General features: G+C 32.8%; 2 protein-coding genes across 2 annotated transcripts in view; both read right to left on the reverse strand.

Moving 5' to 3' along the window:
* LOC136038065 (uncharacterized) overlaps positions 1-3492 on the reverse strand; it is a 53814-nt gene extending 50322 nt beyond the window's left edge. The window contains exon 1 of the mRNA XM_065721036.1: positions 3432-3492. The gene's annotated coding sequence lies outside the window, so the exon portion shown is untranslated. The remainder of the gene's footprint in view (positions 1-3431) is intronic.
* A 7536-nt stretch (positions 3493-11028) lies between these two features.
* The window catches only part of LOC136038069 (muscle-specific protein 20-like), a 55529-nt gene continuing 49870 nt past the window's right edge, over positions 11029-16687 (reverse strand). Inside the window, exon 5 of the mRNA XM_065721052.1 lies at positions 11029-11332. Coding sequence (XP_065577124.1) covers positions 11141-11332 — 192 coding nt within the window. The 3' untranslated portion in view covers positions 11029-11140. The remainder of the gene's footprint in view (positions 11333-16687) is intronic.

Below are 16687 nucleotides of genomic sequence, written 5' to 3' on the forward strand. Positions count from 1 at the left end.
TTGAACCAATGCATGTTTTGATTTTGGCTCTCCGCAGAAGAATAATTAAAACCAAATTTGCATATTTATTTTTTTTGCTAAATGGCTTTCTCATAGTTTTGATCGAATGATGTTGAGAAAAAAAGGAGCGGGGGAGGAGGCCTAGTTGCCTCCCGATTTTATGGTTACTTAAAAAGGCAACTAGAACTTTAAAATTTTTTACGAATCTTTTTATTAGTAAAAGATATACGTAACTAACAAATTAGCTTACGTAACGAACTTCTGTATTCTCATGTTTTTATTACGTATATGAAGGGGTTCACCCCCCTCGTCAGTACCTCGCTTTTTACACTAAAGCTTAAATTTTATCCCAATTTCTTAAGAATGACCCCTGAATCACAAAAGCCGTAGAATAAATAGCTGAAATTACTAAAAATACTTTAGCGTAAAGAGTGAGGTATTAGGAGGAGATGAGCCCATCATGTGCGTAATAATTTCTGTTCATTTTAAGTCTTAATGCTTCTCCTTACTTTCAGTTGAAAAAACTTCTTCATATTTATTTTTCATTGTTTTTTTAAATAATGCTAGAAAATCCTGCGCTCCCTTCATGAACATTTTCTTCCCCCATGACAAATTCCTCCAAAGAAAGTTCCCCCAGCATATCCTCCTCTTCTTAACCCCCCCCCCCCACAACCTTAAAATCCCCCTGAAAACGTCTTTACACTTCCAAATAACCATTACTATATGTAAGCACTGGTCAAAGTTTGTAACTTTTGGCCCCTCCCACGGGGACTGTGGGGGAGTAAATCGTCCTTAAAGACATAGTTATAAGGTTTTTTGACTACGCTGAATAAAATGGCTATCTCAGAATTTTGATCTGGTGACTTTGGGAAAATAATTAGCGTGGGAGGGGGCCTAGGTGCCCTCCAATTTTGTGGCCACTTAAAAGGCACTAGAAATTTTCATTTCCGTTAGAATGAGCCCTCTCGCAAGATTCTAGGAACACTGGGTCGATACGATCACCCGTGGAAAAAAAAAAATAATAAACACGCATCCGTAATATGCCTTCTTGCAAAAAATACAAAATTCCACATTTTTGTAGATAGGAGCTTGAAACTTCTACAATAGGTTTCTGTGATACGCTGAATCTGATGATGTGATTTTCGTTAAGATTCTATTACTTTTAGGGTCTGTTTCCCCCTATTTTCCAAAATAAGGCAAATTTTTTTCAGGCTCGTAACTTTTGAATGGGTAAGATTAAACTTGATTAAACTTATATATTTAAAATCAGCACTAAAATGCAATTCTTTTAATATAGCTATTGATATCAAACTTCCATGTTCTAGAGTTTTGGTTACTGTTGAGCCGGGTCGCTCCTTACTATAGTTCGTTACCACGAACTGTTTGAAAATGGTTACTATAAATTATGAAAACTACCATTAAACAATAATGAATGCTTATTAATATGTATGCTAAAAAAGTATTCTTTTACTCCTCTCCCTCCCTTAATGGATAAATGTACAATTTAATCTGTACGTTCTAACTATATTTTCGACAGCGCGACTCTTTTTGCCGATTGATCAGTGTTTGCTCTAAAAAATTAATAAAAATAAAAAATATTCAAAGTAGCATTTTTGAAGGAAGTGATTAGAACATTTAGAGCATCTTGGAGCAGAATATTTGGAATATTTGCAGCGACTTTGGAGCATCCGAAGTCGTTTCGAGTGGTGGGTACCCTTGCTACCTAGCTAAGATTTGAAAAAAACTCAAAATTTACTGTCGGCTATTAAAGGGTGGTAACCCTACTTGCGCTTACGGTAACCGGTAAAACTGGTGCAAACAGTATTACTGACTTTCATATAAAGTGAATATACCACTCCATGCCTTTTTTTATGCTCTTTACAAATATAATAATCGCTTCTACCGCAAATTCAGATTTTAGCACTTTTTGACCTCTTAAAAATGACCTATATATGGGGTCATTACAAATCTGTAATAGCTTAGAAACAAATTTGGGCTATATATTTACACATCAGGGGGGTGGGGGTAAAGCATAGCATATATTAAATACGTAAACTAACCATTGCTGTGTTTTTTATTTTTTATTTTTTTATGTGTTTGTGCACATCGAATTTTAATGCGAAGAGAAATCACCAGTGCAACAGCACAAACACATTAAAAAAAACGGCAATGGTTAGTTTACGCATTTAATATATGCTATACTTTACCCCCACCCCCCTGATGTGCAAATATATAGCCCCAATTTGCTTCTAAACTATTACAGATTTGTAATGACCCCATATATAGGTCGTTTTTAAGAGGTCAAAAAGTGATTAAATCTGAATTTGCGGTAGAAGCGATTATTATATTTGTAAACAGCATTAAAAAAGGCGTCGAGTGGTATATTCACTTTATATGAAAGCCAGTAATACTGTTTGCACCAGTTTTACCCGGTAACCCTAAGTATACTATACAAATTAACAGAAATTAAATAAAAAAACAACTTTTTTCAAACGAAAGTAAAGACAAAAACTAAAACGAAAAAAGATAATTTCGTACTTGCAGAGGGGGTCTCTATCCTAAACACCATTTCCCCCTCCTTTTCACACTAAAGTTTGGTTTTTGTCCCAATCCTGAAATAATAATTGCTCAAACACAAGGGTCATTGACACGGAAAAAGACGCATTTATAAACCGCTATAAAACTATAGAGTAATGAGTGAGGCTTTAGGAAGAGAAAGCACCCCCCCCCCCCATATACGGAATAATTTCTGTTAATTCTAAGTTTCAGTGTTAATAGCTAAAGGTTCGGTTTTCAGATTATCTTGTATGTCATGGACTAAATTTCAGAGAAGAAAAGAAAACAAATAGTTTTTTTCAGTTTTAGACCCTACCATCCTTTCTTAAATAGTTTATTCCACCCCAGAAGCCGAATAATGATAATTCTCTTGCTCTTAGTTCTAGCCCCAAGAGATTTCCCAAAAAATGTGATCAAGACATTTTTAGTTTAATTTTCTGACAATTTTTGAAGCTAGAAAAAGAGATGCAAGACCGTTTGAAGGAAAGACAAAGAATTTTGTTAGTATAAAAGATTATTGTAAATGTCTCATCATATTCTTTGAATTATAACGAAATTATAAAAAAAAATTTTATACTCTTCTTAATAATTAAAATATACTCTGCTAAGACAAAATTATTTCTACTTCTAATCATATGCACTTTTTTTTTATCAAATATTATTTTGTCTTGACACGAGATGACAATGGAATTATAAAAAAAATATAATCTTCTTCATAATTAGAATATAAAGTATAATATAAGAGATTGTTGTAAATGTCTTCATCATATTCTTTGAATTATAACGAAATTATAAACAAAATTTGTTGTGCTCTTCTTAATAACTAAAATATACTCTGCTAAGACAAAATCATTTCTGCTAATAATCATATGTACCTGCTTTATTTTTCTATCAAATATTACTTTATATTGACACTAGCTGACTTTGTAAGCGACTAACCTCATTCAGGTTTGCTTGATTTTCATTCTGTTGACAATTTCTTTCATTCCATTCACAATTTGAAGATTAGCTCTGCCAATATAGCAATAGGATTAGTTTTCAAATTATCTTGTCTGACACAAATTGAATTTCAGAGAAGAAAAAAGAAAAAAAACTTGAGAATCGCCTCTTGAACTTTTCATCAGTAAAGATGAAAAGACACACTTTGATCTAATATGAAATGGGAGTGACATTCCCCCCAAAATGATTTGCAGAGGTTCGCTTTGAAGCTATTATGTTTTCCACAATTTTATTTCCGTGTTTCTCTACGTGGAAACACTTTTTCAGTCCGTTGCCGACAAAAGTCTTGTTTCCTTGGGTATATTCATTTCCTAAAAATATTCTTGATTTACGTTCAAATATTGAATTTAAGTAAAATTCTTGTTCAATATTATTTTGTCTGAATTTTTAACATGGCTCTTTACTATTCTTCCTGTAAGTTTTTGTTCAGAAAATGTTTCCTTTCATTAATATCTGTTCATTTCTCAATTGACGTCTTCTACTAAGGTTATTTATAAAGGTATTTACAGGAATACTGTGGTTATTTATAGGGATATTCGAAGGTTTTTTCTTTTTTTTTGCTTTAGAACTTATATATTGGATTGTAAATTTGAATTTTAGGCAAAACTTAAATATCCGGTCAGAAAATTCGATCAACCGCTTCCTGGCATTATATTTCAGTAACATCTTTAACTATTAAATTCAGGGGAGATGTAGAGGGGGATTTCAAACGTTACAGATTGAAAATCTACACAATTTTTTCTTCTTGTATGGGTCTCATACCGCCTTGACACCCATCCTGTGGAAGTTGTTAATAATAGACGTATCTTAATCCACTCTATAATTAGTAAGGGAATGATTGTCTTAGAAATTTAAGAAGTAGCTAATTTAAAAGCAATTGAGGTGTTTCAAAAATATAAATGACAAAAACAAAATAATCGATTGTAGCTAGTAATCAGAATCTTGGGAAAAAGACTAGTTATTAGAAAAATGGACAAAATCTAACAGTCAAATGTTTGGTAATCAAACTGGTATGTCTAAAAAACCTTCCATGTGCATCTTCTGCTCTTTGGCTCCTTCAATTAGGGCTATACAACCCACTTTTCACTATCCTAATGTTCCATAATTTTTATCACACTTTTATTGACTTTCAAGACTTAATATTTTAGCTGATATCTGTAATTTTCTTTAACTTGGCTCCACTGATTTCCTTAAAATACTAAAAAATATTTTGCGCGGTAAGTGATTATCAACCCTGCCTGAACATCAGTGATTGAGGAAAGTTGTAGTAACTGGTAAATATACCCAAATGCACTTCCGCTTTCATCAAACAATTCGTGGTAAGGAACTGTAGTAAGGAGTGACCCGGCTCAATAGTAACCAAAACTCTAAAAAATGGAATTTTGATATCAATAGTTACATCAAAACAATCGCATTTTAATGCTGATTTTAAATATATAAGCTTAATCAAGTTTAGTCTTACCCGTCAAAAGTTACGAAAGATTCAGCGTATCAGAAAATTTGCCTTATTTTAGAAAAGGGGAAACAACCCCTAAAAGTCAAAGAATCGTAACGAAAATCACACAATGATTTTCAGCGTATCAGAGAACCCCATTGTAGAAGTTTCAAGCTTCTATCTACAAAAATGTGGAATTTTGTATTTTTTGCCAGAAGGCAGATCACGGTTGGTGTTTATTTGTTTGTTTTTTTTTTGTTTTTTTTTCCCAGGGGTGATCGTATCGACCCAGTAGTCCTAGAACCTTGCGAGAGGGCTCATTCTAATGGAAATGAAAAGTCCTAGTGCCCTTTTAAGTGACCAGAAAAATTGGAGGACGCCTAGGCCCCCTCCCACGCTAATTATTTTCCCAAAGTCACCAAACCAAAATTCTGAGATAGCCATTTTATTCAGCGTAGTCAAAAAACTTACAACTATGTCTTTGGGGACGACTTACTCCCCCAAAGTCCCCGTGGGAGGGGCCACAAGTTACAAACTTTGACCAGTGCTTACATATAGTGATGGTTATTTGGAAGTGTACAGACGTTTTCAGGAGATTTTTAGGCTGTGGGGGGGAGTTGATAAGAGGGGGATATGTTGGGGGAACTTTCCATGGAGGAATTTTTCATGGGGAAAAAAAATTTCATGAAAGAAGCGCAGGATTTTCCAGCATTATTAAAAAAAAAAACAGTGAAAGAATAAATATGAAAAAGTTTTTCCACAAGTTCTAGTTGCCTTTTAAGTAACCAAAAAATCGGACGGCAACTAGGCCTCCTCCGCCACTCCTTTTTCTCAAAATTGTTCGATCAAAACTATGAGAAAGCCATTTCGCCAAAAAAATAAATATGCAAATTTTGGTTTTAATTATTCATCTGCGGAGAGCCAAAATCAAAACATGCATTGATTCAAAAATGTTCAAAAATTAAATTTAAAAATACACATTTTTTAACGAAAAGTAAGGAGCGACATTAAAACTTAAAAGGAACAGAAATTACTTCGTATGAGAAAGGGGCTGCTTCCTCATCAACGCCCCGCTCTTTACGCTAAAGTTTTTTACTGTTTTAAAAAGTAGAGTTAAGAGAAAGAGTCAAACTTTAGCATAAAGAGCGGGGCGTTGATGAGTAAGCAGCCCCTTTCACATACGAAGTAGTTTCTGTTTGTTTTAAGTTTTAATGTCGCTCCTTGCTTTTCGTTAAAAAAATTAGTTTTTTTATTTAATTATTATACATAATGAATCAAAGTTTAATGTCAGTTCTGTAATTGCTGAATCTCTAAGTGTTGAAGGTAATCAGTTGAGCTAGGCGACGAAAAGCTTTCTTTGGCTTTCAGGGTTCAACATCCTAGCTGATTCGTGAAATTTGCATTTACTCGGCTCAACAACATTCTTGAAAATATCAAAGAAGGTTTTTTTTTTTCACCCAGCCATTTTTTTCCAGAATTGAGGCTAATATTTTCTTAGCAACTGGAAAACCAATCAAATCCTAAGGCAGTGCTTGAAAATTGTATCTTCTACCCAGCGAATCTAAGTAGCTTATTGCAGCAGTTGTTGTTACTGTACAGCTAAGTAGTTTGTTGAGCCTCTAATTGTTGTATCTTTAAATTTTAAAGACAATAATGTGAGGTAAGTCAATGAAACTTTCAAAGGCAAATTAGAACAATAAATCTTAGCTGGTTCCTGAGATTTTTTATTATTGGACTTTCTATTTTCTTTAAAATTTAAAGAAAGTTCATCCGGGAAGTATTTGTTTACCTTGTGAGTTTATCAGTCACTAAGACAAGTTTTTGTTTTCAGAAATAGGGATTTAGGTCCAATACTTTCACGATTTATTTCTAATGAATTTTTCATTGTTCAATCTTTAAACAATGAAGAAGCTGTACCATATTAAAAAGGACTTAACATACAAAATGCCATTAATTAACCGCTGCTGCTCATCGTGGCCCATCAAAAGATTGTAACTACAGTTCACGACCTATGTGTGGAATATGGTCCTAACTGGAATATGGTATATTTTAATAGTCACAGCTTCGCCTTTCTCGTTCAGGTTTCTGCATTCCTCGACAAAGAATTTGAAAGAGAAAAAAAAATTAATAGAAGTTACTGCTGTCTGGTTTTCGAAGACAAAGTAGGTTGTGGAGTTTAGGTTGCACAATGTCATATTTCGAGTTCGATTATGATCTTGGGCATCAATCGCTGTATCCCTTTTGTGTTGAAGATTGCGTCTTGTAACTTCAGTAGTCACCGTATCACATCATTCAAAAAATAATCAGTGTGTGTATGAAATATATGACTTCTGAAATGTATGTATAAATAAGTTATCCGGGAGGAATTTAATCAAACTATTCTGGATTGTTAAAAATAATACAACTCTTGAATATAAATTTAAAGTAATATATGACACAATTTGCATTCTAACTAAAATGAAATTTATTTCAAAAAATATTAAGTCTTTTAATATTAGTAATAAGTATAACAGATTATGTTTATCTATTAATTTTACTTATAAGCAGATTGAAGATATTAATTTACCAGAAATTTTAAATCAGCGAGAGGTGAAACAGCCCTTCCTAGTAATTTGAATTATAATGACAGTCCAGTTTTAACTTATAAGTCTTCAAAAACTATTGGGAAAATAAATTTTAATTATAACTTAATACTTAAAAGATTGGACAGTGATATAAATTGGAATCCTGTTTGTAATTGTAAGCAACTAGGTCCATTTGTAAATCCCACTTAACAACATGTTATAACAGGGGACTTATGGACTTCGTGGATTAGGAAACCAGTAGCTAACTGTCGTGATTAGCATGAGAGGGATTTTTCAAAGGATTATTGTTTAACCAAAAAGGGATTTTTAGGGATTTTTCGTCTCTGATTCGGGATTTTTCAGAAAAGAAAGTGGAAACACTGAACTAGGTCCATTTGTAAATCCCACTTAACAACATGTTATAACAGGGGACTTATAAATAATAAAACATGAAGATCTTCAATATGAATAAAGGGTCTAAATTCTGTCTTTCCCATCATTTGAAACCATCAAGTATTCTTGGTAGCTGGGAGAGTGATTTTGATCTATTTAATTGATAAGTGGTGCAAGAAAGAGAATAAAAATAAAGAGGGTTTTCAAAGTTGGAAGAATTTAGTTATTAGTAGAATACGAAATAAAATATATGCTAACTTAAAAAACAGTAACATTAAATCATAATTTTATAATGCTAGGATAAAACAAGCAATTGCTAATCAACAGAATGAATTTGTAATTGTACCGGTTGATAAAGCTAATAACAATTTTGCCATAATTTGTCAGAAGTTGTATTATGATGTCTTAAAAGGGAGTTATGTACGACCAATGTCTATGAAAAGGTGAAGTTAGAGGATGAAAATTTCATTGAAAAAACAGAAGAAATATTGTTTAAAAAATTTAGTATTAAAATTAATGATAATGATAAAAAGTTCCCTTTTCTATATTGGACTGTAAAATTTCATAAGAATCCCCCTAAACCACAGCTTATTGCTGGAGCAGCTAGATATCCAACTCAAATTGCTGCTACTGATCTCTCTTTAATTTTAAGGGAAGTCATAAATAAATTTAAAACCTATAGTTTTGGTATTAAAAAAATTCGAACTTTAATCCATACTGGAGTGTTAATAATTTCACTGCAGGTGACAGACTCTTTAAAAATGGTTTCGGCTAAAAGAATTGAGTCTTTTGATTTTGCGAAAATGTATACTAATCTATCACTTAACGTAGTCTTAGAAAATTTAAAAACGATTTTTAAGAAATCGTTCCTCTTATCTAGTAAGAGACTCTTAAAAATAGACAAATAATAGAAAAGCCAGATGGATAAACTGCTTTAACACTACAATTAGTTTTAGATGTTTTTTGATATGATTTTAGATTTTTTGATATGATGTTTTTGAGATATTATTTTTGACTTATTAGAATTTGCTTTATATAATACTTATATGAGATTTAATGGTAATTTATATTGGAAAATTGTGGGAATTCCCATAGGGGGGAATGCTAGCCCATTTATAGCTGACTTTATTTTTAAGTCAACTAGAATGTAGATTTATAATAAATAAGAATAATCCAAATAATTTAATCATGCTTCGTCAAATAATAAAAGATATTTAGATGATATTATGGTTAAAATTGTAAGGAATTTATTGATATTTCTAAAAATATTTATCCATCAGAGCTAACCCTTGAGCCTAGTCATGGCACAGGTCAAGAAGATCATTTTTTAGATTTGAATATTAATATTTCCGATAATAATAAATTAGGCTTCACGATGTATAATAAAACTGATGATTTTCATTTTGAAGTGATTAATTTTCCGTTCCCTGAAGGTAACATACACTCAAATATCACATATTCAGCATTTTGCTCACAATTACTTAGATATACAAGTATTTGTAGTAGTTATATTGATTTTAAAAATAGATGTAAAATTTTAAGCCAAAAATTATTTTAAACGGTTTTTCTGTAAATAAATTAACTCAGCAATTTAAAAAATTAAGTTTTTATTAAAATGAAGTTTTAAGTAAATACCAAAAGAATTATCTTAAAATACCTGGCGAAATTTTTTGATGATTTGCTTTCCTTGTTATTAAGAATTGCGAGTCCATGACCTGTGACTTTGGATTTCGGGTGGATTTTGCATATGTTATTCTCTCAGAAGGTCTTAATTTGCATTCTTTTCTTTGAATTTTATTTAGGTTACATTTTCTTTTTTTGAGAAGATTTGATAATAGTGTAAAATGGTAAGAAATGTTCTGTATTAATAAACATGGTGGATAGGTATGATCATACCTAGCACCTAGCACAATACCAAGATACCTAGCACGGGGATACCGTAGGGAATCTATGGTAGGCACACCACTTGCCTGGGTGGGGAATTTAAAGTGCCGAAACCCTACATGCAAATGTGTATTCTCCTGATGAGCCCTTGTGTTGCGTTGTTGCCTCTGAATTATTTGTCTTTACTGTTTTTAATATTTGGTATATGCCGACTGATATTTACTTACGTCACGGCTGCCTGTCCATGGATTTTTATTTACAGTTGATTGTGTATGGTTATGCTGTTTGACCTATGTAATTGGATGGATGAGCAGGATTAAGGCCTCATTCAAGTACTGATCTATATTAATTGCTAAACTAGGAAAACAGTCTTCCTTTCTCCTTCTGTCTTTTTTTGTTTATATGGTTAATTTTTTTTATGCTGTGTGTTTATTTTTGTGTTTGTGCTGTTGCATTGGTGATTTCTTTTTTCATTATATACGCTACTTATTGGCACAGTTTGTTTATCTATCCGAAACTCGATCAAATCAAGCTTAAGACAGATCCAAAGGTACTTTATGGTAGTATTATATCAAGGCTCCTCAAGATGAATGAAATATTAGATAGTTTCGTAACTTCCTGTTTTTCCATAAACTTCATGCCTGGGAAACGACCTGGAAAAGTAAAAAATCTAATATAATAAATTTTCAAAACACAACAGTTTTGACGTGACTGCATCGAATTGGGGTAAAGTTTGGCATGCTTACTCAGTTTTCTATGCTTAGTCCAAAAACTCCTTTTTTGTAAATAAATTAGATTAAATACGAGGTCAATCAAAAAACAAAATAAAAAAATAACCAACAGAAAACACTTGCTTTAACCTTTCGCCAGTTCGGAGTATATCAACGCCTTAAACAAACAACAGAAAAAATTCAGAAAAAAATAAAATAAAAATGAGATTATCGATATATTCTTAGTGATCAACATGTCAGTATTTGCCTTAGAAACTTCACTCACCAGCTACTGGAGTATTTTGACTACGAAGGTGGATTTTTAATATTTTACTTCAACTCATTCATACAAAAAAATATACATTTGTGTAAACTAAACAGTTATTTATCTCATGAAGTTTGGCTTGTCACAGGTGTCTTTATCGCTACTCAGCGTGCTGTCGTCTACCAAGCTTTGCTTCTAGAGAAACTACAATTTAGAGGATCGTAAAGCCTAAATATATATATTTATTTCATAATTTCGCTGTACAAAATATTAGTAAAATAACAAAAAAACTGCACTCTTAAGCAGGAATTGTTTAAAAAACAAGCTCAAAGACTTATTTTCCTAGAAGAATTTTTCTGGTTGCTCCTATATTCTGTCCAGCCTGCGATGCGCCCTTGTTAGTGCCGGCCTGGAGACCAATCATGCCTTCGCCTGCTCGAAGCTGTTCTTCAGTCCATTCACGCTTGTTCTCTTCAGCTGGTTTTGGTCCTAGATATGGTCCTGTCCACTCGGGATGTTTGTAAGTCTGCAAAGAAATGTTCGGAAAATGAACGAGAGTTGAAGTACCACGGACATTGAAAATAAATCTGATCGTTTGAATTGTCTATGGGGAAATTTACACAACTAAAACTTAATAATAAAAACTTAAAAACTTAAAAACTTAAAACTTACACAACTTAAAAATGAGAAACATTCGATACTAAATAATGGGCGAAAAAAGAAAAATGGGCGAAAGATAAGCTGAAAACATGTGGTGTCAATCAGCTTTAGTAGTTGTAATTCAATGTGGTAACTCTGTAATCTATAATAGTTTATAATTCCAAGAATTTATTCTTTATAATCCATATGTTATAGCAGACAGTGAGTCAAAATATCTTTGTTTAAAGTCAAAAGCATGTTTTTTAGGTGTTTATAACTTGTAGGACCTCCCAAGGATTACAAGAATACAGAGAATTAGCAATATTACCGAAAAGATCTGAAAGCAAACTTTTAAAAAGACAGAATGTACTATTTCTGCCTTAAAGTCAGGGATATACGGTGTCTAAAAAGTTAGTTTTTTTGGGCGAAATGGAACTTTTCTTATCGATAATAGTACAGGTTTGAACAGAATACTTTAATTCTGACTGAAGCCTCGTTTTCATTTATAGTTTTAGAGACAAAGCAGAAAAAAATCAACTAAAAAGCGGAAGAAAGTTAGTTTCGGTCGAAAAACCATTTCTGTTTTTTTTTTTTTATTTCTTTGGCTTGCTGTCTTTATCTTGTCAAATGAAAACAGGGCTTTAAACTCTGACTGCAACCAACACTTTTTTTCAGCTTAGATTCTGTTATTGCGCTTAAAGCTTATCAGCTTAGATTTGTTAATTTTTGAACAATCTTCTTCAGAAGAAAATTATTCCTGAATAAAGAGATAGTGTATACCATATTTTTGTTGCTTAAACTTTTGTTTATTTGTCTTCATTAAAATTCTAGTTGCAGTAACGAAATTTTATTTATTATGTTTGCACTTATTGATATTGGGAGTTTATTGCTTGTGAATAATATCTTTAATTCCATAACTGGACATCTTTAAGTATGTCTATTTGTTCATCAATAGTAAACAGTAATTTAATAAAAAAGGTTCAATATTTTAGCCGGGAGAGATTTATTTTCTAATGAGAGCCAAAAAGTTTACTCCATTTCAATATCGTATTTATGAACTAAGTGGTTATGAAATACAAGAAAAAAAAAAAAAAAAAAAACGAGCAATCTGTTCTTATCCCATATATGGGACTTTCTGATTTCTATACTAATGTACTCAATTGCCTTGTATTTCCGCACTACTTAATATATCCTTTGTGCCCAATTGCCACTGACATTCAAGTAAGACCTATTAGACATTGATTGTTGGTGGAGTTCCATTAACAGGTGAACAAGGCCTGCCCACTACCAATACACCAGGTAGCAAGCGCAACGCGTGGTGAAAGGTAACCATACAGGGTGAGAAGTGTTTAGCTTGGCAAAAGTATGCCACACGTGGTGAAATAAGTGACACCCGTATATGTGCACCGAGTGGAAGAAAGTCGACAACCCTTACCTGGAGAAAACTGTAAAATAGGGAAGAAGCATGATGTCTCAGATTGACGTATCTACACTTAAAGAAATATATGATGTAATTTTTTATTGGATACTCACAGAAGACTTTGCAGTGGGGAGGGGGGGTGAAAAGTCTTTTATATGCCATAAAAGTGTAATAAATTTAAGAATACCAATAGGCTACTGTAAAACTTTTCCTGGTTTGCATGTTTTTGCCATCAAATGGAGGAATTACAAATGTCTGTTTCAAATTCCCTTCTTTCCCCTATTACTCTTTACAGGCACCCACAATGCATTACTTTTTTTTGCATACTGACCCATGGTCTGCGTTGCACACTTTCCGATCCCCTTCGATGCCTTCGATCGGGAGCGCAAAGCATGGTTAGGGGCAAATCATCCGACGGTTTTTCATCAGCCTTAGTAAAAATTAAATCCAATTGCTTAAAACTCGTTTGATTGTGCTAGCGTACTAACATCATCAACATGTGATGTTTTTTTTTTTGGGGGGGATCTCCTGATTCGATGCCTTCGATCGGGAGCGCAAAGCATGGCTAGGGGCAAATCATCCGACGTTTTTTCATTAGCCTTAGTAAAAATTAAGCTCAATAGCTTAAAACTCGTTTGATTGTGCTAACGTACTAACATTATCAACATTTAATGTTTCTTTCGGGGGGGGGGGCTTACAAAAAACTTCAGAAAACGCATAAAACATTTGTTTATATTCATTTTTACTATGTTTTTACGTACTTAAAACTCGTTTGATTGTGCTAGCGTACTAACATCATCAACATGTAATGATGCCCTTAATTAAAGAAGAGGCTACTCGACATACCAAGGATAATATCAAAATAACTTATGTGGACTTTGAAAAGGCTCTTTGGAATATTGCGACCTTGATCTTCCTTTGTATAGATACTAATAGCCATAAGTTAAATTGTTAATACTTTTAATATCCATTTATTAATCACGATCTAGTGTCAAAGTGAATAATGTTCTCTTCTGGGTTCAGCCATTTATCAATTTTAATTAACTGTTGTAACTGCGTTTTAAAACAATCGATGTAAAAATCAGTAGAATTTCATATAAAGGTAGGAAATATTATGAGAATTCCACCTAAAACTATCTGAAAAATATGCAAATTTAGACAAAAATTCAACCATGAATTATTGTTTAGCGATATTTTTATAGTTCTAATGCATAAAGATAAAAATTCCACTTTCTTTCTGTTTTTGTGTGGGAATTGCTCGTTAATTTGGAAAGGTTGAGAAGAATTATGGTAGTCAATGCTATTGAAAGTTACAGCATAGTTTCCAGAGTAGAACGATCCCTGATCTAATTTAACCAGATCGTTCGGGGCTGAAACAATGATTTTCAAAAATAGAGAAATAAGTCGAAATTATAATCCTAAGCTCCTATTGTCATGTTAATTTTTCGCCTGGTTAGATTTTTTATCTTTTAATTGCAGCCTAACAGCCCAAACCAAACGAAAAAAACTTAAAACTGTAAACTGGTATTTGCTTTAGAAAGAAAAATCACCAATGTCATCTAAAATTTGGTGATTTATTCTTTTTAGCTTCCACTAAACTATCGGTCTTGTCTTTCAGGGTTTTGTCTTGTCTTTGGTCTTGTCTTTCAGCTCTTGTCTTTCAAATAACTTGTCTTTCAGGCAATTTAAAATGTAAGCAAGAGCAATGAAAGTGAAGTTTAAGGTCAATTAGCTTACTTTACCTACTGAGATATAAATAACGTTTTTTGAAAATACAGATTAACCAAGGCCGTACCCAGGAGGAGAGGATCAGTAGTTTGAACACCCCACCTCAAAAATTTTGTTCGACTGGCAAGAAACGTAACAAAAATGCATATAAACAAATTTTGATGGGTTTTTAAAACTTTTCCAACTCCCTCCCTACCAAAAAACCTCTCTGAACAAAAATCGTTTACACGACCTTGAGATTAACTTTCATCTTCAGATAGATTTCAGCTTTAATCCTATACATTTAAGATTAATCATATTAATTGCCAAGTTTTCTTTGAGATTTACTACTTTTTGTATCGAAGTCGTCAGAAATGTATGACGCCTCGCTCAGTGTGTGGCTCTAGAAGTTTTAACTTTGTATTATCCCAGGTTATTCCCAAGATATCGAAGATAATGTGAGATAACCTTTCTATCCTTGGAGGTCTAGTTTTTATAAGTTACCGACTCTCTGTGGCTAAAATCCCGACTTGACCTACCAAGACTGTTTTAAACCATTTATTCCATCCAAGCAGTGACGGTTCTAGACCTAGGCAGGGGGGAAGCTGCCCTCCCCCAGATTTTCAGACATCTGAATTTTATTTCATTTTTTTAATAGCCTCCCCCTCAAGATTATGAGGTCAATAACTGCTACTGCGCCCGAGATGAGAAAGTACAATATTTCTAGAATATACTTCCTGTCAATAAATTTGCTGTTTCCAAGCAAGAGAAAATTTGAGATAAAGCTATTAGACCACCCATGATCATGTAATTGTGTTGAGAGTAAATATATAAAATACGTGATCGCTTTTATTCTTAAACAAACCAAACGAGGAAAAACAGCGGGGACTCATTAGAATCCTGGAAAGAAGGAACAACTGTGTAGTGTTTCGTGGAGTTTTACTGTGATTAAATAAAAGAAAAAAAATTCAACTGAAAGTAAGGAGCGACATTAAACTTAAAACGAAAAGAAATTATTCCTTATACGAAAGGGACTGTCCCCTCCTCAACGTCACACTCTTTACGCTAAAATTGACTCTTTGTCACAGTTCTACGTTTTAACACAATAAAAAACATTAGCGTAAAGAGCGGGAAGTTGAGGAGGGAACAGCCCCTTTCAAATACGGAATAATTTCTGTTCGTTTTAAGTTTTAATGTCACTCCTTACTTTCAGTTAAAAAAACTTGTTTTTTTATTTAATTTCTGAATTTTTTTGAATTAATGTATGTTTTGATTTTGGCTCACCGCACATGAATAATTAAAACAAAATTTGCATATTATTTTTTTTTGGCGAAATGGCTTTCTCATAGTTTAGATAGAGAACCTGATAACGATTTTTGTCAAAACCGCTCAAAACACGTTTCAAACCCTTTGGCTGAAAATACAGCTAAAAACAAAACAAAATGTTCGTAGATAGTTTCGGTCTATTCCACAGATATAATCCAGTTTTTCTCTAGAACAAGGGTTTGACACACGATAGCTGTTTCGAGACCATTTTAATTCACAATTTGACATCTGTTTTCATTTTATTAGAAATGGTTTTAATGCAAACTACTGAATGTAAGCACGATTTAAAGAAAACAAAAAGCAACAAAATTCTTGAGCAAAACCAAATAAAAAAAAAAGAAAAAAAGGTAAAAATAAAGTAAAAATTAAGGCATAAAAAACCACTTTCATGTTATGACAGTAAAAACGCCATGAAAGTAATTTTTTCACTGCCCAAGTTTGGTGGTTCTTTCAATTATCATATTACACCTAAGGAATAATTTAGTTTTTTGGTTTGCTTTTTTCCTGGCTACGTCCAATTCTGGTTTGACAATTGAATATATCTTCCTTACGTTTCAGGTTCTTCTTATGCTGCCATTTTGAGGCATAAAGCGCTTGCAGAATATGTAAATAGTTGTCATGTTTTCCATTTTATTTTACCACAAGCAAATGAGCTGAACCCACTTTACAAAATTCAGATAAAATTTATCTTCGATAAAGTAGAGAAATGATGCTGTTTGGCAGACCTGTGTGTGGAGGTAAAATCAAGAAGGATTGAATCTTAAAATAATTCTAAAATCACAAAAAAGG

Source organism: Artemia franciscana, chromosome 2 (genome assembly GCF_032884065.1).
Source record: "Artemia franciscana chromosome 2, ASM3288406v1, whole genome shotgun sequence".
In the NCBI taxonomy this organism is placed as follows: Eukaryota; Metazoa; Arthropoda; class Branchiopoda; order Anostraca; family Artemiidae; genus Artemia; species Artemia franciscana.